We start from the raw sequence: 25,055 nt of genomic DNA, 5'->3' as shown, positions 1-25,055 counted from the left end.
ATTATTATGTATTTGTCTATTATATAGTCAAAAATAAATTTTCATTATTCAGATAGGGCATGTAATTTTAAACAACTTTCCAAATTACTTCTATCATCAATTTTGCTTTGTTCTTTTGGTATTCTTAGCTGAAAGCTAAACCTAGGTAGGTTCGTATGCTAATTTCTAAGCCCTTGAAGGCCGCTTCTTATCTGAATGCATTTTGACATTTTTTCAAAACTAGAGGGTGTTAGTTCATGTGTGCCATATAGATAACATTGTGCTCACACCTGCAAAGTTACCTAGGAGTTAGCACTGATTGACTAAACTGCAAGTCTGTCAAAATAACTGAATTAAGGGGGCAGTCTGCAGAGGCTTAGACAAGGTAATTACAGAGGTAAAAAGTGTATTATAACTGTGTTGATTATGCAAAACTGGGGAATGGGTAATAAAGGATTATCTATCTTTTAAAACATTCCGATGTAAACAAATTCAAATCACGCAATCATGCATGCGATTTCAATGATGGGATCGGGTAAGGGGGCATCACTATGACGCTAGGCACGCCCTCCAGACCGCAATCCCATTCACAAAGCACAGTTGACTTCAGTACAGTCAAACAGCTAGGGCGTTCCCATGCCGTCCTAACAGCGCTAAAGCCCAGCACAGTTAGGCTGGCATGGAACGGCCTAACGTCGGGAAGAGGTTAAAAAAAGAAAAACCTTTCCAATGTACTTTCGTTTATCAAATTTACGTCCTTCTAGGTATCTATTGTTGAACCATAACTTATTTCTAAAAGAGCATACTGAGGTAGGCTTAAAGGGACAGTGTACTGTCAAAGGTTCTTCTATTTAACATTTTCCTTAATGATCCATTTTAATGGCTGCAGTGTATTAAATTGTTTACAAATAGCGTATTTACCTTTACGTTATCATTTGAACTAGCTGATTTTCCTTCTGAAACATCCACCTATGCTAAAAAAAATTAAATACTGCAGTACTGGCTGTAGAAAAGTTATGAAAACAGTAGGATGGGAGAGAAAGAGCCCAGCCCTTTTTAACCCTTTGATGACAGGGTTAATTTGTCTACATCGGAACAATGTTCCGATGTAAACAAATTGAAATCGTCCGATCGTGCACGGCGTTAAAAGGTTAAAGGTTGTTCCTGCGCCAGCTCTATATACAATGCACTTTTATCTGCTGTTTGCTTGAGTACACTGTCCCTTTATGAGTACGCACAACAAAGAATAATTAAAGTAAGTAAAACTTTTTTTTTTTTTTTTTTTTTAAATCCGGGTATGTTGTGTATGATAAGGAAGTTTAAAAGGGACATGAAACCCAATTTCTCTCTTCGTGGTTTAGAAAGAACATACAATTTTAAACAAACTTTTCCAACTCTACTTCTATTATCTAATTTGATTCGTCTCTTTGGTATGCTTTGTTGAAAAAAGCAAGCAATGCACACTGGGTGATGAGCCAATAAAATTAAGGCATATATGTGCAGCCACCTATCGGCAGCTCTGAGCTTATCTAGGTTTCCTTTTTAACAAAGGATAAAAAAAGAAAAACAAATTAGATAAAGAAGTAAATTGGAAATTTGTTAAAAATTACATGTTCTGTCTGAATCATGAAAGTAAATATTTGGGTTTCATGTCCCCTTCTATTTCTGGACTATGTCCCTTTAAATGTAGTTCTACATGACAGTGATTTTTTTTGCTCTGTTAACTAATCACAGCAGGTTCCATTGTCCATAAATCATAAAAATTGTGTTATAGACAATATTGAGGCCAAAATAAAACCAATTCCCGACACTGAAATCACATCTCCTCCTTCCACCGGCCCCACCAATATGAAAAAAAAAAAAAGGACATTTACAGCAATGTTTATGCAGCGTGACAGCTATAATAAGCACATTGCTCTCTAAAGTCCTGGGAATAGTTATGAAGGTGCTGCACATCGTGATTTATTAAAACAGGAGAGCGGCCAACACAACAGGCAAAGATGGCAAAGGTCTCTACTTAAGAAGCTACAAGCACATAATCTGAATGTCATAACAGGAAGACGCATGGGAAGGTCACAGCGCAGTGCGATTCAGCATTTCATTTAATAACAAATTCACTTTGGCCCAAACACTACCAGGCTGTTAACTACTTAAATTTCAAAACACTGTAAAAGTACCATATTTCCAGCCAACAAAATGACAGGTAAAAATGTATATCTTTTTATGTGTGTGTTTGTCACTTCCAATGTGTGTTTGATCTTTTTATTCTTTATTAATATCCTCATCCCTTGTTCCCCTGACTCTAAGCCCAAATCATCCCTCTTGTTCCCTGACTCTAACCCCATATCATCCCTCTTGTTCCCTGACTCTAACCCCATATCATCCCTCTTGTTCCCTGACTCTAACCCCACATCATCCCTCGTTCCCTGACTCTAACCCCACATCATCCCTCGTTCCCTGACTCTAACCCACATCATCCCTCGTTCCCTGACTCTAACCCCACATCATCCTCGTTCCCTGACTCTAACCCCACATCATCCCTTGTTCCCTGACTCTAACCCCACATCATCCCTCATTCCCTGACTCTAAACCAAAAATCATCCCTCGTTTCCTGACTCTAACCCCAAAATCACCCTTCTTGTTACCCTGACTCTAACCCCGAATCACCCCTCTTGTTCCCCGACTCTACGCCCAAATGTTCCTAACTCTTCCCATCTCTGTCCTGTCTGGTTCACTGATGATAAGTATGCCATAATGTTGCTGGGTTAATAATCTGCACACAGAGTTTTGGTAAAAACTATGGTACCCACCCTGAACATTCTGGAGTTAACATAAAGTAATAAGGAGTTTCTCACACACAAAACACATAATACTCCTCTTATATGAGACAGCCCGTTCTAAAATGAGAGGTCTATTTTGAATAGCAATTACCTTGCTAGTAGTTGATTTTCAGGGTGCACTGAGCTTTAAAACCGACTCTAGCACTAGCATATAATTACTAAAATGAGGGAAGTAACGTATCATTAAAGTGGGAGTGGCTCCTCTTTCAAATAAAGGGTTACACACCTAAGTGATCAATATGGCAACAATAAAACTATAGACCTATGGAGCAAAACATGAAGGGAAGGGCTGTCGTTCCCACATAGCATAAAGCCATAATCAGTCACTCTTTCAAGTGAGTGGTCCTATATCTGTCCTGGGCTTTAAAGTGTTAGTAAAAACCTTTTAATAAGAAGACATTTATGTTGTAGTGCTATAGAATAACATAACATCCTTTTTACTGTAATTATTTTTAATAGCCAAACTCCCCCCACAATTTGTCTTATTTGGAGCCAATCTGGGCTTTAGTTCACAGACAACAAGGCTTACCATGGTCATAAAGTTAGTATAAAGTGCATTGTTTTGCAGTTGTTACCTGATAAAGTATATTAGATACAAAAATGTAGCAGTGTTAGCTTTGAAAAGTCAGCAGGTTGAATTTTAAGTTCTGAGAACTAGAAACTGTTTAAATTTCAGAGCTAAATAACATGAAAAGGGGGCAGAATAAACAATAAAATATATTGCAAAGTTGGTTTATTATACATAACTAAACATTTTATGTAAAATCTCAAGGTGTTCAGTCCCTTTAAGGGCTGAGCTGACATGTGTACACGTCAGCGGACAGTCTTAAGATCAGTGACATGATATTTAGAGGATCCGGGGATGTTTCTCATGGCTTAGGTTATAGTACATATGTAAGGAGACAATTGCACTCCAACAAGTCTATGTCAAAACATTGGTCTATGACATACAATGGTTAGAGCGCATGCAAAATTACGCCTCTCAAGGCATTATGATTGAATGCTACAAATAAAGGCACCAAACTGAAGTCAGGAGTCCATTTCTGACCTCATATTACAGTATTTATCCTTTTGGAAAACAGGTTTTACTTTTCTAGTTTCCTGTGCCACTTACTGAAATGAGATGGATGGATTTTGCCAGTACAGAACTTGGTAGACTTTCTCACAGCTGGTGCAGATCATATTCAATATGCCCTCGAGGTGGATTAAGCTGCAGAAAAAAAAACAGGAAAGGCACATAAGGGCTTCAGTTTCACTATATTCCTACTGAAAATGAGATTGAAGGAAAGAGAATATATCTATATCCCTGAAAATGTTGTGCTGAACAATTAAACAGGGCAGTTCCACCTAACCTATATATTATTTCCCCTTATTCATAAATAATACTGTCCATTCAGTTTCTCCTGCTAATTCAGCACACAGTTATGGACAGGAGGAGGAAGACTGCTAAAAGGACATTAAAACATAAAATTTAACAACACATTAGGGGCCAGATAACAAGTGGTGCACTATTTTGCACTTCGCTTGCAAACACCACCAGAAGTAAACTTTTAAAGGGGCATTAAACCCCAACATTTTCTTTCATGAGTCAGGGGTAGAGGATTCAGATTTAAACAACATTCCAATTTACTTCTATTATCTAATTTGCTTCATTTTTTAGATATCCTTTCTTGAAAAAATAGCAATGCACACTGGTGATCCAATCACAAGAGGCAACTATGTGCAGCCACCAATCAGCAGCTACTGAGCCTATCTAGATATGCTTTTCCGCAAAGGATATCAAGAGAATTAAGCAAATTAGATAATAGAAGTATTGTTATTAAAATTGCATGTTCTTTCTAAATCATGAAAGAAAAAAAATGGGTTTCATGACCCTTTAATGCACGGGTTACACGCATATTAGAAGTTGAAAGTAAAATGTTTGTGCGGAAGTGAAAGCCGACGTGCGCGAATTTCAGGACTTAGAATATAGTGATATTTGTATTGATTTAATTTTGAGACATGGAGGATTTTAATCTCAGTTTTTTACCTCCACCGTAAAATATTTACAGTACATACACAGTAAAACACATTATTATATATTAAAATATAATAAATCATTGTTCTTATTTTCAGGTCTTTGAGTGGAAAGGGCTACAAAGTATACAAATACCTATTATATATACACAATATACTTTTTAACCGTAACTTTTTAAAAAATATTTATGTGAATCATTTTTATTATATAATGTATATATGAGTGTAACTGTTAACTTTAATGTATGTATGTAGTGTTTAATTCAACTTTAATTTTTGCTCTTACTCTTTTCGCAAGGTATCAGTCGGGCTAAACCGACGAGTGCAAATTAAGTTCATGCTTGTGTGGTCAAGTTTACTTTCAACTTGTAATCCATGCACAAGTTAACGCGGGTGCAATATTTTAATATTGCACGTGCACGAACATTAGCGCACCACTTGTAATCTAGTCCTAAATATTTTATTAATATAAAGGAAACCTTATTAGAAAAAAACTTTTTCTGGTGCATTTTGCTGTAAAATACATCTGAGAATTGTGATTCTTCCTCTTTATCCCAGGGAGACTTGGGCTAATACAGGTACAAATCTAGACTGTTTTCATTAATATTTTTTATTTAATAAAAAACAAAACTATTACAAATTACCATTTTTCATACCAATAAGTCACAATCTTCTCTGCCTGTGTCTTTGATTTAGTTTTTGTGTTGTCAAATGTGAATACTAGTTCAATTTAATTTAAAGCAAGAACTCTCTTTCTTTCTTTCTGGTTACAGCACTTTAATCTTTCTGATTGTATCATGTATACAAAATTTATTACAAAATGATATTAAACTACCTTTAGGTTACATGTATAAGCTGTATTGGGACATGTAAATATTGCCTAAATGACTTAAAGGACACTGAACTCAAATTTTTTTCTTTCATGATTCAGATAGAGCATGCAATTTTAAACAAATTTCTAATTTACTCCTATTATCAAATTTTCTTCCTTCTCTTGGTATCTTTATTTGAAATGCAAGAATGTAAGTTTAAATGCCGGCCCATTTTTGGTGAATAACCTGGGTTATTCTTGCTGATTGGTGGATAAATTCATCCACCAATAAAAAAGTGCTGTGTACTGAAACAAAAAAAGAAGCTTAGATGCCTTCTTTTTCAAATAAAGATAGCAAGAGAACGAAAGAAAAATTGATAATAGGAGTAAATTAGAAAGTTGCTTTAAAATTGCGACGCTCTATCTGAATCATAAAATAAAAAATTTGGGTTCAGTGTCCCTTTAAGATACTGGTTCCCATCCCCTCTCCAAGCCTGTTCCATTTTACAGATACAAATGTGCATAATATTCTGCAAGCCGTTTTTGTACCTGTACAGTTTTATATACCTTTTCTGTGAACTAGTGTTTTCACCCCCTCTCCCCCATCTTGTCTCTAGGTCATTTGCTCTTTTATGAGCAGGCACAGTGTTCGCATACTGGTGCACAGGATATGTGTGTATGAAAAAAAAAAAAAACTAATAACTTTTAATAGAAACATTATTGTTGATAAATGTATATTCCAAAAATGCTTATATTTCATACTGAAATGCAACCATGCACATTTAATTATTGACCTTTCTATCCTTATAATTATTTGTTTTATTTATAACAAGTAAAACAATAACGTAAATTGGAGAACTGGTAAACATTTTAGCCGCACTAGATTTATTACTATATTATTTTTTTCTACACCTAAACCAATACATGTGTGATACCTTATGACAAGAATGTATTGTTTATTATGACAAGTAAGTATTGACAAATCCCCACATGATTCAGACAAAAGGTTTTTGGTTAGATGATTTGGCAGAACACAAAAAATACACCGGAGAGGGAGTGGACATACTTGGTAAATATCACAAATCCAATTTGTTGCATTTTAATGTTTTTGTTTAGCATTTACAGTTTGTGGTACTAACATATGTTTAGTATACATTTATGGATAAGTGAGAGAATAGGGTAATTATATATTTAAATTCAGGGGTAGAAAAACCAAGAATGGAAATCTTTTACTATGACGCATTGAATATAATCACATTTATTGTTTTCATTACATAATTAGGTATTTATCAATGTATTCTCAGTCACTTATATTAATGCTTTATGAGCGTTAGAATTTAAACATCTATAATTTTCATTATTTTTTTTTATGGTGTTGAAATGTTATCATCACACAATTATCTAAATTTAAAACTACCTGCTTTCTCATTAGATATTCAGGAAGGGAGTGTTGTTTGCGATTCAAGGTTATAACATTTTGTGCTTTTGCTTACATATATAAAATAAGCCCCCAGAGGTAACATTCTGCTATGGGAATAAAAATAATAAATTTGGAATGTTATCAAGGACACCCAATTTTAAAGAATAACAACATTTATCATAATTTTGGTATATTTTTTATGACAGAAAAATACTGCCATCTTGTGCTACGGAATATTTATTTCTCAGGAAACATTTCCCTTTATTTTAAATGGATATTAAAACAATGTTCCTTTGGTAAAAACAAATATGTTAAATTAAAATAAACATAAAAAGAAAACAAATAGTTTTAAAAAAACACCAGCAAAGCACTTAAAAATTCTCAGTGTAGCCACTGCCCTCAGTGTAATAAGAGAGCGGACATGTTGGCAACTTAGGTTACATTCTGACTGATCCTGAGCATGGGCAAATCTGACTCCCCTGTTATCTAGTCTATTCAATTTAATTTAGTTTATAGTTATTTCTCTTTACACCTGACTCCAGCACCTAAACCACTTACGGGAAGTTTTTTTTTTGGACTATACACCCCGTATGATTCTCCTAGAAGGATGCAAAGCCATTACAAGACTATCAATGTACCTAGCTGTGAACGAGAGTTTGGATCCAAGTGTCACTTTTATATGGTGCACCCACTTATGTCTAGTAAGTGCATATTTTACTGAGTATTTTTTGCTTTTAATAAATCTACATTTGAATCTGGGATGCGCTGTTTCCCTTTTTGTATTTTTGTCAGAGATATCACTGTGCTCACTCCCGGCGAGTTATTTATGAGTCAGCACTAATTGGCTAAAATGCAAGTCTGTCAAAATAATTGAGATAGGGAGGCAGTCTGCAGAGGCTTAGATACAAGGTAATCAGAGGTAAAAAGTATATTAATATAACCATCTTGGTCATGCAAAACTGGGGAATGGGTAATAAAGGGATTATCTATATTTTTAAACCATAACAATGTACAACACACAGTGAGTTTTAACAGTGTTTAGAAAATGTGTTCAAATTATTTTGAGTTAAAATATTTAAGGGCTAGTAACAGGCCAAATTGATAAAGGATGCAAACCCATAACATTTGACCTGTTATTAACCCATGAATGTTGGCGTTGAAAAAACAAACACTTCTCAGTGTTGGTTATGAACTCAGCAATCATTGGTTGCCCGTTACACAACAATTTATAAATAAAAATAAGTTTTAAAGGAAATATCAAGAGACTTTCTTGCAAAAATATTATTGGATACTATAAAAGCAGCAGGATATTGTTTATATGTCAGAAAACACAAACGTGCGGTTATTGCAGCTATGGAACATTGTTTGCTGGTGGAAGTGAGAGTTTATAGCACTTGTGCACAATCTGCTTTATTTCAGTTACCTATTCTTGTTGAATAGAAATGATCTAATTTTATTTGAGCTGAGCAAACAGTAGGTCGGCTGACGTCCTCTAGCAGATGTATTCTAGTTGGGCAGACAGCTCTCCCTAGCTCTCCTGCTAAAACAAATAAAACACGAGCAATATTTTCATTACTGTCCCTTTATGGCGGCGTGAGAAGAATATTTCAGAGGCTATAAATGCCTTTCTCAGACTGAAAATAACAAACAGATGACAGAGAAGAGAGGTTGACGACACTTTTTATTTAATTGCTTCCTGAATTATTGATCACCTCCACCTGCTGCATTATTTACAGACTGCTACAAAAAAAAAAAAAAAAAAGTTTAATTTGACTCTGTAGCCAGCAAAGGTAACATATACAGTGATCAGATACTTACAAGTTTTTAAACTCCACTACTGCCTCCTGCCGGGAGAGCTTGACTTTCTGTAGTTCTTCACGTCGGACACTGTAATATTTCCTCCGAACTAGATCAGGTTCAGGCAGTTGTACTTGAGAGACTTCTTGCACGTAGCCAATTAATGCCGGTATGGAGACGAACAGAGCACCCACAGAGAACCACGCAACTAAAAAACACATAAACCAATCAGTCAAATGTCTCCAAATGTTTGATCAAGCTCAAAATAAAATAAAAAAAGGAATTAAAGGGACATAAACCTCAAAATTTAAAAGGGAAAAACTCATTTTTTTCATGATTCAGATATAGAGCATGCAATTTTAAACTACTTTCCAGTTTTCTTCTATTATTAATTAGCGTCATTCTCTTTGTATCCTTTGCTGAAGGAGCAGCAATGCATTACTAGGGAGATAGCTGAACACATTGGGTAAGCCAACAACAAGAGGCATGTTTGTGCAGCCCACCAATCAACAACTAGCCCCCAGTAGTGCACTGGATCATCTACAAAACATTTATGCAAAGAAAAATCTATTGTACAATGTCCCTTTAATGAAACATAATTCATTGAAAACCTGAATAAATCTTTAATGTGTTTACAGGTAAGTTAGGGGGAGCTGATGATGAGTTTATGGAACCAAGGAGGTTAAAGGGACACTCAACTGAAAAACATAATTTATGCTTACCTGATAAATTCCTTTCTTCTGTAGTGTGATCAGTCCACGGGTCATCATTACTTGTGGGATATTAACTGCTCCCCTACAGGAAGTGCAAGAGGATTCACCCAGCAGAGTTGCTATATAGCTCCTCCCCTCTACGTCACCTCCAGTCATTCGACCAAGGACCAACGAGAAAGAAGAAGCCAAGGGTGTAGTGGTGACTGGAGTATAATTTAAAAAATATTTACCTGCCTTAAAAAACAGGGCGGGCCGTGGACTGATCACACTACAGAAGAAAGGAATTTATCAGGTAAGCATAAATTATGTTTTCTTCTGTTAAGTGTGATCAGTCCACGGGTCATCATTACTTGTGGGATACCAATAACAAAGCAAAAGTACACGGATGACGGGAGGGATAGGCAGGCTCTTTATACAGAAGGAACCACTGCCTGAAGAACCTTTCTCCCAAAAATAGCCTCCGAGGAAGTAAAAGTGTCAAATTTGTAAAATTTGGAAAAAGTATGAAGCGAAGACCAAGTTGCAGCCTTGCAAATCTGTTCAACAGAGGCCTCATTCTTAAAGGCCCAAGTGGAAGCCACAGCTCTAGTGGAATGAGCTGTAATTCTTTCAGGAGGCTGCTGTCCAGCAGTCTCATAAGCTAAACCGAAATTATGCTACGAAGCCAAAAAGAGAGAGAGGTAGCAGAAGCTTTTTGACCTCTCCTCTGACCAGAGTAAACGACAAACAGGGAAGACGTTTGTCGAAAATCTTTAGTTGCCTGTAAATAAAATTTAAGGGCACGAACTACATCCAGATTGTGCAAAAGACGTTCCTTCCTCGAAGAAGGATTTGGGCACAAGGATGGAACAACAATCTCCTGATTGATATTCCTGTTAGTGACTACCTTAGGTAAGAACCCAGGCTTAGTACGCAGAACTACCTTATCCGAGTGAAAAATCAAATAAGGAGAATCACAATGTAAGGCTGATAACTCAGAGACTCTTCGAGCCAAGGAAATAGCCATTAAAAATAGAACTTTCCAAGATAACAACTTTATATCAATGGAATGAAGGGGTTCAAACGGAACACCCTGTAAAACGTTAAGAACAAGGTTTAAACTCCATGGTGGAGCCACAGCTTTAAAACACAGGTTTAATCCTGGCCAAAGCCTGACAAAAAGCCTGAACGTCTGGAACTTCTGACAGACGCTTGTGTAACAGAATGGACAGAGCTGAGATCTGTCCCTTTAAGGAACTAGCGGATAACCCCTTTTCTAAACCTTCTTGTAGAAAAGACAATATCCTAGGAATCCTAACCTTACTCCAAGAGTAACCTTTGGATTCGCACCAATATAGGTATTTACGCCATATTTTATGGTAAATCTTTCGAGGTAACAGGCTTCCTAGCCTGTATTAAGGTATCAATAACTGACTCAGAAAAACCACGCTTTGATAAGATCAAGCGTTCAATTTCCAAGCAGTCAGCTTCAGAGAAGTTAGATTTTGATGTTTGAAAGGACCCTGAATCAGAAGGTCCTGTTTCAGAGGTAACGACCAAGGTGGACAGAATGACATGTCCACCAGATCTGTATACCAAGTCCTGCGTGGCCATGCAGGCGCTATTAGAATCACTGATGCTTTCTCCTGTTTGATTCTGGCAATCAATCGAGGAAGCATCGGGAAAGGTGGAAACACATGAGCCATCCTGAAGGTCCATGGTGCTGTCAAGGCATCTATCAGGACCGCTCCCGGATCCCTGGATCTGGACCCGTAGCGCGGAAGCTTGGCGTTCTGTCGAGACGCCATGAGATCTATCTCTGGTTTGCCCCCAACGTCGAAGTATTTGGGCAAAGACCTCTGGATGAAGTTCCCACTCCCCCGGATGAAAAGTCTGACGACTTAAGAAATCCGCCTCCCAGTTCTCCACTCCCGGGATGTGGATTGCAGACAGGTGGCAAAGAGTGAGACTCTGCCCAGCGAATTATCTTCGATACTTCCATCATTGCTAGGGAGCTTCTTGTCCCTCCCTGATGGTTGATATAAGCTACAGTCGTGATGTTGTCCGACTGGAACCTGATGAACCCCCGAGTTGCTAACTGGGGCCAAGCCAGAAGAGCATTGAGGACTGCTCTCAATTCCAGAATGTTTATTGGAAGAAGACTCTCCTCCTGATTCCATAGTCCCTGAGCCTTCAGAGAATTCCAGACAGCGCCCCCAACCTAGTAGGCTGGCGTCTGTTGTTACAATTGACCAGTCTGGCCTGCTGAATGGCATTCCCCTGGACAGATGTGGCCGATAAAGCCACCATAGAAGAGAATTTCTGGTCTCTTGAATGGAATGAAGGACACGGCATGCACTTTGAAGTTTTGTTAACCTGTCCTCTGTCAGGTAAATCTTCATTTCTACAGAATCTATCAGAGTCCCCAGGAAGGGAACTCTTGTGAGTGGAAAGAGAGAACTTTTCTCTTCGTTCACTTTCCATCCATGCGACCTTAGAAATGCCAGTACTATCTCTGTATGATATTTGGCAGTTTGAAAGCTTGAAGCTTGTATCAGTATGTCGTCTAAGTACGGAGCTACTGAAATTCCCTCGCGGTCTTAGTACCGCGAGAAGAGTGCCCAGACCTTTGTGAAGATTCTTGGAGCCGTAGCCAGTCCGAATGGAAGAGCTACAAACTGGTAATGCCTGTCTAAAAAGGCAAACCTTAGATACCGGTAATGACTTCTGTGAATCGGTATGTGAAGGTAAGCATCCTTTAAATCCACTGTGGTCAAGTACTGACCCTCTTGGATCATGGGCAAAATTGTTCGAATAGTTTCCATCTTGAACGATGGAACTCTTAGGAATTTGTTTAGGATCTTTAAATCCAAGATTGGCCTGAAGGTTCCCTCTTTTTTGGGAACTACAAACAGATTTGAGTAAAACCCTTGTCCTTGTTCCAACCGCGGAACTGGATGGATCACTCCCATTAATAAAGATCTTTACGCAGCGTAGAAACGCTTCCTTCTTTGTTAGGTTTGTTGACAACCTTGACAGATTAAATCTCCCTCTTGGGGGAGAGGATTTGAAGTCCAGAAGGTATCCCTGAGATATGATCTCTAACGCCCAGGGATCCTGAACATCTCTTGCCCAAGCCTGGGCGAAGAGGGAAAGTCTGCCCCCCCACTAGATCCGGGTCCCGGATCGGGGGCCCTCAATTCATGCTGTCTTAGGGGCAGCAGCAGGTTTTCTGGCCTGTTTGCCCCTGTTCCAGGACTGGTTAGGTTTCCAGCCTTGTCTGTAGCGAGCAACAGCTCCTTCCTGTTTTGGTGCAGAGGAAGTTGATGCTGCTCCTGCTTTGAAATTACGAAAGGAACGAAAATTGGACTGTCTAGCCTTGGCTTTGGCCTTGTCCTGAGGCAGGGCATGACCTTTACCTCCTGTAATGTCATCAATAATCTCTTTCAAGCCGGGCCCCCGAATAAGGTCTGCCCCTTTGAAAGGAATATTAAGCAATTTAGATTTAGACGTAACATCAGCTGACCAGGATTTTAGCCACAGAGCTCTGCGTGCCTGAATGGCGAATCCTGAATTTTTAGCCGCAAGTTTAGTTAAATGTACTACGGCATCTGAAATAAATGAATTAGCTAACTTAAGGAATTTAAGTTTGTGTGTGATGTCATCTAGTGTGGATGATTGAAGTGTCTCTTCCAGAGACTCAAACCAAATGCTGCTGCAGCCGTGACAGGCGCAATACATGCAAGAGGTTGCAATATAAACCCTTGTTGAACAAACATTTTCTTAAGGTAACCCTCTAATTTTTTATCCATTGGATCTGAAAAAGCACAGCTATCCTCCACTGGGATAGTGGTACGCTTAGCTAAAGTAGAAACTGCTCCCTCCACCTTAGGGACCATTTGCCATAAGTCCGTGTGGCGGGTCTATTGGAAACATTTTTCTGAATATAGGAGGGGGTGAGAAAGGCACACCGGGTCTATCCCACTCCTTAGTAACAATGTCAGTAAGTCTCTTAGGTATAGGAAAAACGTCAGTACTCGTCGGTACCGCAAATATTTATCCAACCTACACATTTTTTCTGGGATTGCAACTGTGTTACAATCATTCAGAGCCGCTAATACCTCCCCTAGTAACACACGGAGGTTCTCAAGCTTAAATTTAAAATTTGAAATGTCTGAGTCCAGTTTATTTGGATCAGAACCGTCACCCACAGAATGAAGCTCTCCGTCTTCACGTTCTGCAAACTGTGACGCAGTATCAGACATGGCCCTTGCATTATCAGCGCACTCTGTTCTCATCCCAGAGTGATCACGTTTACCTCTTAGTTCTGGTAGTTTAGCCAAAACTTCAGTCATAACAGTAGCCATATCTTGTAATGTGATTTGTAATGGCCGCCCAGATGCACTCGGCGCTACAATATCACGCACCTCCTGAGCGGGAGATGCAGGTACTGACACGTGAGGCGAGTTAGTCGGCATAACTCTCCCCTCGTTGTTTGGTGAAATATGTTCAATTTGTACAGATTGACTATTTTTTAAGTAGCATCAATACATTTAGTACATAAATTTCTATTGGGCTCCACTTTGGCATTAACACATATAGCACAGAGATATTCCTCTGAATCAGACATGTTTAACACACTAGCAAATAAACAGCAACTTGGAAATACTTTTCAAAGTAATTTACAAATAATATGAAAACGAACTGTGCCTTTAAGAAGCACAGAAAAATATTATAACAGATAAAATAATTAAGTTATAGCATCAATCTTTGTCAGAATATACAGTTTTAGCAAAGGATTGTTCCCCTCAGCAAATGATAAACTAACCCAGGCAGCAGAAAAAAAAATACACAAATAAACGTTTTTTATATCACAGTCAATACAATCAGCACAGCTCTGCTGTATGATTACTTCCCTCAAAAAAGACTCTTGAGAATCCCCTGAACTCTGTAGAGATGAACCGGATCATGCAGGAAGAAAATGAACCTCTGACTGAGTTTTTCTGATGCCATAGTGAAAGCACCAAAATGGCCCCTCCCCCACACACATAACAGTGAGAGAGATCAGTGAACTGCTCTAATTTAAATCAAAACTATTGCCAAGTGGAAAAAAAGTGCCCAAAACATTTTTTGACCCAGTACCTCAGAGAAAAAACGTTTTTACATGCCAGCAAAAAAAACATTTTACCTCAATAATTAATTGTCATTTAAAACCTATTGCAAGTCCCTGCAAAATAGGTTAAGTCTATGTATACAGTTTAAAAGCCAGAGAAGTACCATTTCCCAGAAAACTGAAGTGTAAAATATACATACATGACAGCCTGATATCAGCTACATCTACTGCATTCAAGGCTGAGTTTACATTATAACGGATATGGCAGGATTTTCTCATCAATTCCATGTCAGAAAATAATAAACTGCTACATACCTCTTTGCAGATTATCTGCCTGCTGTCCCCTGATCTGAAGTTTACCTCACTCCTCAGATGGCCGAGAAAACAGCAATATGATCTTAACTACTCCGGCTAAAATCATAGAAAAACTCAGGTAGATTCTTCTTCAAATTCTACCAGAGAAGGAATAACACACTCCGGTGCTATTATAAAATAACAAACTTTTGATTGAAGATATAAAAACTAAATATATCACCATAGTCCTCTCACACATCCTATCTAGTCGTTGGGTGCAAGAGAATGACTGGGGGTGACGTAGAGGGGAGGAGCTATATAGCAACTCTGCTGGGTGAATCCTCTTGCACTTCCTGTAGGGGAGCAGTTAATATCCCACAAGTAATGATGACCCGTGGACTGATCACACTTAACAGAAGAAATAAACTTTAATGATATAGAGCAGCAGTTTTAAGACACTTTCTAATTGACTTCCATTATAAAATTTTGCACAGTATTTTTATATTCACACTTTCTGGGGAACAAGCTCCTACTGAGCATGTGCCCAAGCTCACAGGGTATTTGTATACTAGTCTGTAATTGGCTAATGTCTGTCACATGACACAGGGGGCCGGATAATGGGAGAAAAAAGAAACTTGTAATAAAAAAAATAATCTACTGCTTATTTAAAATTCAGGACAGTGTGGACTAGCTTTCTTGCATCTTGTTAAATATCTAAAATACTTAACATATTTAAAAAAAATATATAAAAAAAAAATATCTAATTTTAGTGAATCAGCTTCTCATCTGCGTGCCCTATATAGATTTGTTGTTGTTATTACTGTGAATAGTATTTTAAAACGTTTTAAATTAAGAAAAAGAGGATTTCTTTATGAAGATAATAAGAGCATAGTTGCCAACAGTCCCTGATTTCCAGGGACAGTCCCTGGATTTTGTTGTATGTCCCTGGATTTTTTTTGTCCCTGGAAATGTCCCTGAAAATCTCTTTTGCACACATTTGTTGTTTGCATATATATATAATATATATACACACACCACACACACACATATATACGCACACATACATATATACAGATAGATAGATGATAAATAGATATAGTGTATTATTTAAATATAATTCATTCCTAATGGAATATTATTATTATTGAATGGGTTCACAAATTATTTGTCTTTCTAATTTTGATGCTGTGTTGTAAAAATAACCATATGCCCAGAATGTGTTCCAGAGACTGGGTAGGTGTAAGAGCTTGGTGCTGTAATCTGTATAATAAACTATGGATAAATCTAAATTATACTATTACTTTCAAATGGGTGTGTTTTGATTTCAGAACTGAGTGGGCGGAGCAGTTGAACAGTAGGTTGTCAATACTCCAGTAACCCGCTTGCTTGCTCTGCTGCAAAGTGTCCCTGAATTTTTTTTTGAAATGTTGGCAACTATGTAAGAGCATTGAACCAAACAAATGTTCAGTCTATTAATTCTACAAGTGCACGGAAAGCCATACCTGTGAGTCACTTCTACACAAAAGTACACTGACCATATGCTAACACGGCCTGTCAGCCACTTCATATTATTGTCTACTAATAAGGCAACGCTGCATATTTGTTACACAGGTCTTTTGTTACCATTGTCATTTGTGCAGGAACTAAACACACAAATCGCATAGGATTAAAGGAACAGTAAAGTCATTATTAAACTTTCATGATTCAGATAGTACATGCAATTATAATAAAAAAAAAATCCAATTTACTTCTAATATGAAAATGTGCAAAATGTTTTCATATATTCCTATTGAGCATGTGCAAGAATTCACAGTAAATACATGTATTTTGCGATTGACAGAAGCCGATGGTCATCACTTGATAGAGGGGGCAGAAATGGATATAATGTTGAAGTTTGTCATAAAAAATGGATTACTCATTTGAAATTCAGGCTGCTATTGCATTGTCTTTTTATTATATATATGTTGATTATGCAACGCAACTGTATTTAAAGGGATATGAAATTACTTTTTAGTAAAAAAAAAAAAGTATATATATGTTAAATCAAAGTAAACATAAGAAATAGATTGTGTTAAAAAACAGCAAACAACTTACTCGTTTTCCCCCCTTCAAAATTAGCACTTACACATTTTCAGTGTAGCACCTGACTACAGTTAGATAAGGGAGCAGACATGCTGAGAACTTAGGTTGCATTCTGCCTCTTCTGAGCATGGGGAGAACCTGGCTGTCTCTCTAGCTTTCACCGACTAGTAATCCAGCTCATGTTACTCTAGAAGATTTATGCCATACAGTTAGATATGCCTTGCTGTAGAGACCTTAGCCTCCTTGTAGGGCTGTGACAGGAAGTAATGGACAATTGATGTTTAAATAAATAAATGGTAAAATGTTTAAGCCACTGCTTAGTGTTTTTTTATTTCAACAATAAACAAACTATTTATATCCTTTAAATGGTGCTTTAAGTTGCAAGCTGTATATATCGAGGTTCATGTGCCTTTGGTTATGTAAGTAGTTTGCCTTTAAAGGGATACTAAACCCAAATTTTTTTTTCATGATTTGGTTCAGCACCAGGGTAGCGCTTGCTGATTGGTGGCTAAATGATTTCTAATGCTGTTCTCCACAGTACCTATGGAGAACTATAATTTGTAGGAGAACTTTGCATTCTCCAAAAAAATTATAAATTGGTAACTGAGCGTAATGCTAAAGCGGACTCAATGAAATGCGACTAAAACTAGCAAATGTAACCCTTTTTTTAGTGCAGCGGTGCGCCTTGGCGAACGCGAATGAAGTGGAAGAATGTATAGTCAGACTATCCCAATTTTAGGAGCAATTGCATTCATAAATCAGGGGATACAGTCGTATGCAGATTTATGGGTGTAATTTTAGGAAAATTGATTTGATAAATCCTGCTTACTAAATAAATTAGAAAATGCTGTGATTTTACTGTTCCCTTAAAGGGACAGTGTATACGCACAACTGCAACATTTTATGTTATGCATAATCATTTAAACAAATAAAACATTGCATTGGCATGAAAAAAGAAAATAAAAAAATATATATATAGTAATTTTGTTGTGTACCACGTGATTCTGGGCAGAGCCAAGATCTCCATAAAGAAGCCTCCTTGCCAATCATAAGTATCATACAAAATAACCTCAGATGCCCAATTGTATACAAAGTCATGTGACAGCACGCGCTAGATCACAATAGGGCAATCATGCTTGAGCTCGCACAAGCGGAAGATACAGATAACGTGGTCCTTACCTATAGCAGATTGCATACTGTGACATTAGCGCATATTATAATTGTATTTGGGATATAAATTATAGAATATCAGCAGAGTTGACTCATAGGAGCTCAGGAGTGTGCACGTAGAAGTCAGAGCAGAGCTCAGCAAACATGTAAAGCCAAGTAATAAAGAATCTATTCAGCCTATGGTTTGTTGAAACAAGAACAAATATATTTAATGAAAGTAGTGAACTTAGATACATCTTATAAGCATTGTAGTATAGAGAGGAAAGAGGAAGTGAGTAAGTACATCCTTCCCCTCCAGTTCCATAGAGACTACAGATGACAGACAATACAATTTTAACAATAGTATGTCCTCCGATACACTCGGATTAGGCACTAGCGATTACTTCTAACAACAAAAGCGCTGTCATGGTAGGAAATTCTTATAAGAAACCTATTTTCAGATAGCGTGGTCATGGCACCGCTTGCACACACTATAAAGTATATGTTGGCACATCACTTTAGATACTTCGGGTAGGGCGGTCAAGCAAAGCACATGGAAAAATTATTATTTGTCACACACTTTTAGATAGCGTGATCATTATAGCAGCCTTGGTACAGTGTCTGCATTCTCAATCCCGCACATGCACTGTAATCCACCAGAGAAAGGGAGCAAGCAGGGCTATACTGGAATACATTAAGGTAATACAAAGGGCTTGGTAATTGGACTCCAAATTGGCAACTTTGATTAAAAAAAATAAAAAATATAATAATAATAATAATAATAATAATAAAATATATACACACACATTTAAAAAACCTTTGACAATGTTTACACATACTACAACAAGGGAGTAAAAAAAAAAAATTCTGTGTACAATGTCCCTTTAAACATAATGCATTGTATATCTTATATTGCAAGTTACAAACTTAGATCAGTGGAGGAGCTATGTGACATCTGGCACAAACAAAAGAGATAAACATACTCAAGAGGCTTTTTAAGGGCTATATCCCAGACGTGTTCTGAAATTGAAAACGAATGCGAAGTTTGCTAACAAGAACAGAATTTATGCTTACCTGATAAATTACTTTCTCTTGTGGTGTATCCAGTCCACGGGTTCATCCTTTACTTGTGGGATATTCTCCTTCCTAACAGGAAGTGGCAAAGAGAGCACACAGCAGAGCTGTCCATATAGCTCCCCCTCTAGCTCCACCCCCAGTCATTCGACCGAAGGTTAGGAAGAAAAAGGAGAAACCATAGGGTGCAGTGGTGACTGTAGTTTAAAAATAAAAACCACCTGTCTTAAAATGACAGGGCAGGCCGTCGACTGGATACACCACAAGAGAAAGTAATTTATCAGGTAAGCATAAATTCTGTTTTCTCTTGTAAGGTGTATCCAGTCCACGGGTTCATCCTTTACGTGTGGGATACCAATACCAAAGCTTTAGGACACGGATGAAGGGAGGGAACAAGACAGGTACCTTAAACGGAAGGCACCACTGCTTGTAAAACCTTTCTCCCAAAAATAGCCTCCGAAGAAGCAAAAGTATCGAATTTGTAAAATTTGGAAAAGGTATGCAACGAAGACCAAGTCACTGCCTTACAAATCTGTTCAACAGAAGCCTCATTTTCAAAAGCCCATGTGGAAGCCACTGCTCTGGTAGAATGAGCAGTAATTGTTTCAGGAGGCTGCTGGCCAGCAGTCTCATAGGCCAGACGGATGATGCTTTTCAGCCAAAAGGAAAGAGAGGTAGCAGTCGCCTTCTGACCTCTTCTCTTACCAGAATAGATAACAAACAATGAAGTTGTTTGTCTGAAATCCTTAGTTGCTTGTAAATAGAACTTTAAAGCACGAACCACATCAAGATTGTGTAACAGACGTTCCTTCTTCGAAGAAGGATTAGGACACAGAGAAGGAACAACAATTTCCTGGTTAATATTCTTATTAGACACAACCTTAGGAAGAAAACCAGGTTTGGTACGCAAAACTACCTTATCTGCATGGAACACCAAGTAAGGTGAGTCACACTGTAAAGCAGATAACTCTGAAACTCTTCGCGCAGAAAAGATAGCTACCAAAAACAAAACTTTCCAAGATAAAAGCTTAAAATCTATGGAATGTAAAGGTTCAAACGGAACCCCTTGCAGAACTGAAATAACTAAATTCAGACTCCATGGCGGAGCCACAGGTCTATAAACAGGCTTGATTCTGACTAAAGCCTGAGTAAACGCTTGAACGTCTGGCACCTCCGCCAGACGTTTGTGTAAAAGAATAGACAAAGCAGATATCTGTCCTTTTAAGGAACTAGCCGACAATCCTTTCTCCAATACATCTTGGAGAAAAGACAATATCCTGGGAATCCTAATCTTACTCCATGAGTAGCCCTTGGATTCGCACCAACAAAGATATTTTCGCCAAATCTTATGGTAGATTTTCCTGGTGACAGGCTTTCTAGCCTGAATCAGGGTATCGATAACCGACTCAGAGAAACCACGCTTAGATAGAATTAGGCGTTCAATCTCCAAGCAGTCAGACGCAGAGAAATTAGATTTGGATGTTTGAAAGGACCTTGAAGTAGAAGGTCCTGCCTCATTGGCAGAGTCCAAGGTGGAACGGATGACATGTCCACTAGGTCAGCATACCAGGTCCTGCATGGCCACGCAGGCGCTATTAGAATCACCAACGCCCTCTCCTGCTTGTTTCTGGCAACCAGACGAGGAAGGAGAGGAAACGGTGGAAACACATAGGCCAGATTGAAGGACCAAGGCGCTGCTAGAGCATCTATCAACACCGCCTGGGGATCCCGGGACCTGGACCCATAAAGAGGAAGTTTGGCATTCTGACGGGACGCCATCAGATCCAATTCTGGAGTGCCCCATAGCTGAGTCAGCTGGGCAAATACCTCCGGGTGGAGTTCCCACTCCCCCGGATGAAAAGTCTGACGACTTAGAAAATCCGCCTCCCAGTTGTCTACTCCTGGGATGTGAATTGCTGAGAGGTGGCAAGAGTGATCCTCCGGCCACCTGACTATTTTGGTTACTTCCATCATTGCTAGGGAACTCCTTGTTCTCCCTTGATGGTTGATGTAAGCTACAGTCGTGATGTTGTCCGACTGAAACCTGATGAATTTGGCCGCAGCTAGCTGGGGCCATGCCTGAAGAGCGTTGAATATCGCCCTCAGTTCCAGAATGTTTATCAGGAGAAGAGCTTCTTCCCGAGACCATAAGACCTGAGCTTTCAGGGAGTCCCAGACTGCACCCCCAGCCCAACAGACTGGCGTCGGTCGTTACGATGATCCACTCTGGTCTGCGGAAACACATTCCCTGAGACAGGTGATCCTGAGACAACCACCAGAGAAGAGAATCTCTGGTCCCCTGGTCCAACTGTATTTGAGGAGACAAATCTACATAATCCTCATTCCACTGTTTGAGGATGCATAGTTGCAGTGGTCTGAGGTGTATCTGTGCAAAAGGGACTATGTCCATTGCCGCTACCATTAGTCCGATTGTCTCCATGCACCGAGCTACAGACAGCCGAGGAATGGAATGAAGAGCTCGGCAAGTAGTTAAGAGTTTTAACTTTCTGACCTCCGTCAGAAATATTTTCATTTCTACCGAGTCTATTAGGGTTCCTAGGAATGGAACTCTTGTGAGGGGGGAGAGAGAACTCTTTTTGATGTTCACCTTCCACCCGTGAGACCTCAGAAAGGCCAATACAATTTCCGTGTGAGACTTGGCTCTTTGGAAAGTCGACGCCTGTATTAAGATGTCGTCTAGGTAAGGCGCCACTGCTATGCCCCGCGGTCTTAGAACCACCAGGAGGGACCCTAGCACCTTTGTGAAAATTCTGGGAGCAGTGGCCAACCCGAAAGGAAGAGCCACAAACTGATAATGCTTGTCCAGAAAGGCGAACCTGAGAAACTGGTAAAGTTTTGTGGATAGGAATGTGCAGAAACGCATCCTTTAGATACACGGTAGTCATATACTGACCCTCCTGGATCATTGGTAAGATTGTCCGAATGGTCTCCATCTTGAATGATGGGACTCTGAGGAATTTGTTAAGAATTTTGAGATCCAGGATTGGTCTGAAAGTTCCTTCTTTTTTGGGAACCACAAACAGGTTTAAGTAAAAACCCAGCCCTTGTTCCACAATTGGAACTGGGTGGATCACTCCCATTGTATGTAGGTCTTCTACACAGCGTAAGAACGCCTCTTTCTTTGTCTGGTCTGTAGACAGACGAGAAATATGGAACCTTCCCCTTGGAGGGGAGTCCTTGAATTCTAGAAGATATCCCTGGGATACAATCTCTAATGCCCAGGGATCGTGTACATCTCTTGCCCAGGCATGAGCGAAGAGAGAGTCTGCCCCCTACTAGATCCGGTCCCGGATCTGGGGCTACCCCATCATGCCGTCTTGGAGGCAGCTGCAGGCTTCTTGGCCTGTTTACCCTTGTTCCAGCCCTGGTAAGGTTTCCAGGCTGCCCTGGGTTGTGAAAAATTACCCTCTTGCTTTGCAGCAGGGGAGGGTGAAGCGAGACCGCTCCTGAAATTCCGAAAGGAACGAAAATTATTTTGTTTGTTCTTCGTCTTGAAGGACATGTCCTGGGGGAGAGCATGGCCTTTTCCACCAGTGATTTCTGAAATGATCTCTTTCAATTCAGGCCCAAAGAGGGTCTTTCCTTTGAAAGGCATGTTCAATAGTTTGGATTTTGACGACACATCGGCCGACCAGGACTTTAGCCATAACGCCCTGCGCGCTAAAATGGCGAAATCTGAATTTTTTGCCGCTAACTTAGCTAGTTGGAAAGCGGCATCTGTGATAAAAGAATTAGCCAGCTTAAGAGCCTTAATTCTGTCCATAATGTCCTCATATGAGGTCTCCGTCTGGAGCGCATCTTCCAGCGCCTCGAACCAGAAAGCAGCTGCAGTAGTTACAGGAACAATGCACGCTATAGGTTGGAGAAGAAAACCTTGATGAACAAAAATTTTCTTAAGTAAACCCTCTAATTTTTTATCCATAGGGTCTTTAAAAGCACAACTGTCCTCAATTGGTATGGTTGTGCTTTTAGCAAGTGAAGAAACAGCCCCCTCCACCTTAGGGACCGTCTGCCACGAGTCCCGCGTGGTGTCAGATATGGGGAACATTTTCTTAAAAACAGGAGGGGGAACAAACAGAATACCTGGTCTATCCCACTCCCTAGTTACTATATCCGCAATCCTCTTAGGGACCGGGAACACATCCGTGTAAACAGGAACTTCTAGGTACTTGTCCATTTTACACAATTTCTCTGGAACCACCAAAGGGTCACAGTCATTCAGAGTAACTAATTCCTCCCTGAGCAATAAGCGGAGGTGTTCTAGTTTAAATTTAAAAGCCAACGTATCTGAGTCTGCCTGAGGAGCAACCTTTCCTGATTCGGAAATTTCTCCCTCAGACAGCACATCCCTCGCCCCCATTTCAGAGCGTTGTGAGTGTATATCGTATACGGCTACTAAAGCGTCAGAATGCTCATAATGTTCTTAAAACAGAGCTATCACGCTTTGCAGGTAACACGGGCAGTTTAGATAGAAACACAGAGGGAATTATCCATAACTGCCGCCAAGTCTTGTAAGGTAAAAGAGTTAGACGCGCTAGAGGTACTAGGCGTCGCTTGAGCGGGCGTAACTGGTTGTGACACTTAGGGAGAGGTTAATGGGCTAACCTCATTACCTTCTGTCTGAGAATCATCTTGGGCCACATTTTTAAGTGCAACATTATGTTCTTTAAAGTGTATAGACTTATCAGTACAAGTGGGACACATTCTGAGAGGGGGTTCCACCATGGCTTCTAAACACATTGAACAAGGATTTTCCTTAGTGTCAGATATGTTTATCAGATTAGTAGTAAGACAAACAGGCTCAGAAATCACTTTAATCAAGTAAAAACACACTTTGCAAAAAACGTTACTGTGCCTTTAAGAGATAAAAAAAGGCACACAATTTTCCAAAACAGTGAAAAATGCAGCAAACTTTTCGAAATTTTCACAGTATGTACCTAAAGCATTGGTAAGATTGCACAACTAGCAAGAAAAACGATTAACCCCTTAATGCCCAAACCGGATCAATAGCAAGCTAACAAACGGTTAAAAAGACTTCTGCACCTTGCCACAGCTCTGCTGTGGCCCTACCTGCCCTTAGGAACCAGATTTGTGGGGAAAAAAGCTTCTTATAGGCCCTCAAACTGCAGCAGGACCCTCCATGTGAAACAGCCTGAAGATCTAGTCAATCTAACTGCGCATCTGAAGCGCGAAATTAGGCCCCTCCCACCTTACTCCGGTGCTGTGAGGCCTAAAGAAACACTCCTAAGTGTTATAATAACAGCCATGTGGGTAACAACCCCTGAAAGAAACCCAAAGGAACCTTCAAAGTGTCTCAAAAACGATAATCAGTAAAAAAACGTAAAAATAAAAAAAACATAAAATAGTGTCAACCAGCATAAATTAGCCCTGTTATGTAAGCTTGCAATTCCATACTTAGTCTCTGAATAAAGCTTACCCTTCCATCATGGGGATCTTATCAGTCCTTTTCTAGCATTATCACAGTCTTGTCTAGAAATAAATGACTGAACATACCTTATTGCAGCCTAACCTGCAAACCGTTCCCCCCAACTGAAGTTTTCTTGTACTCCTCAGTCCTGTGTGGGAACAGCAGTGGATTTTAATTACAACATGCTATAATCATCTTCCTCCCTGCAGAAATCTTCATCTCTTTTCTGCTAGAGAGTAAATAGTACACACCGGTATCATTTAAAATAACAAACTTTTGCTTGTAGAACAAAAAACTACAAATCTAACACCACATTCTCTTTACCCTTCCGAGAGAGGA

General features: G+C 39.2%; 1 protein-coding gene across 4 annotated transcripts in view; it reads right to left on the bottom strand.

Annotated features, from left to right (window-relative positions):
* Nucleotides 1-25,055, bottom strand: part of ZFYVE27 (zinc finger FYVE-type containing 27) — a 346,652-nt gene that overhangs the window by 298,937 nt on the left and 22,660 nt on the right. For all 4 annotated transcript variants that reach the window (XM_053692545.1, XM_053692546.1, XM_053692547.1 and 1 more), the window contains exons 4-5: nucleotides 8,885-9,071; nucleotides 3,934-4,029 (exon numbers count right to left, since the gene is read on the bottom strand). In XM_053692545.1, coding sequence (XP_053548520.1) covers nucleotides 3,934-4,029; nucleotides 8,885-9,071 — 283 coding nt within the window. The remainder of the gene's footprint in view (nucleotides 1-3,933; nucleotides 4,030-8,884; nucleotides 9,072-25,055) is intronic.

The sequence above is a fragment of the Bombina bombina genome, chromosome 9 (assembly GCF_027579735.1).
Source record: "Bombina bombina isolate aBomBom1 chromosome 9, aBomBom1.pri, whole genome shotgun sequence".
In the NCBI taxonomy this organism is placed as follows: Eukaryota; Metazoa; Chordata; class Amphibia; order Anura; family Bombinatoridae; genus Bombina; species Bombina bombina.
Note: the sequence above shows the minus strand (reverse complement) of the source record. Positions and strands in the feature narration are given on the sequence as shown.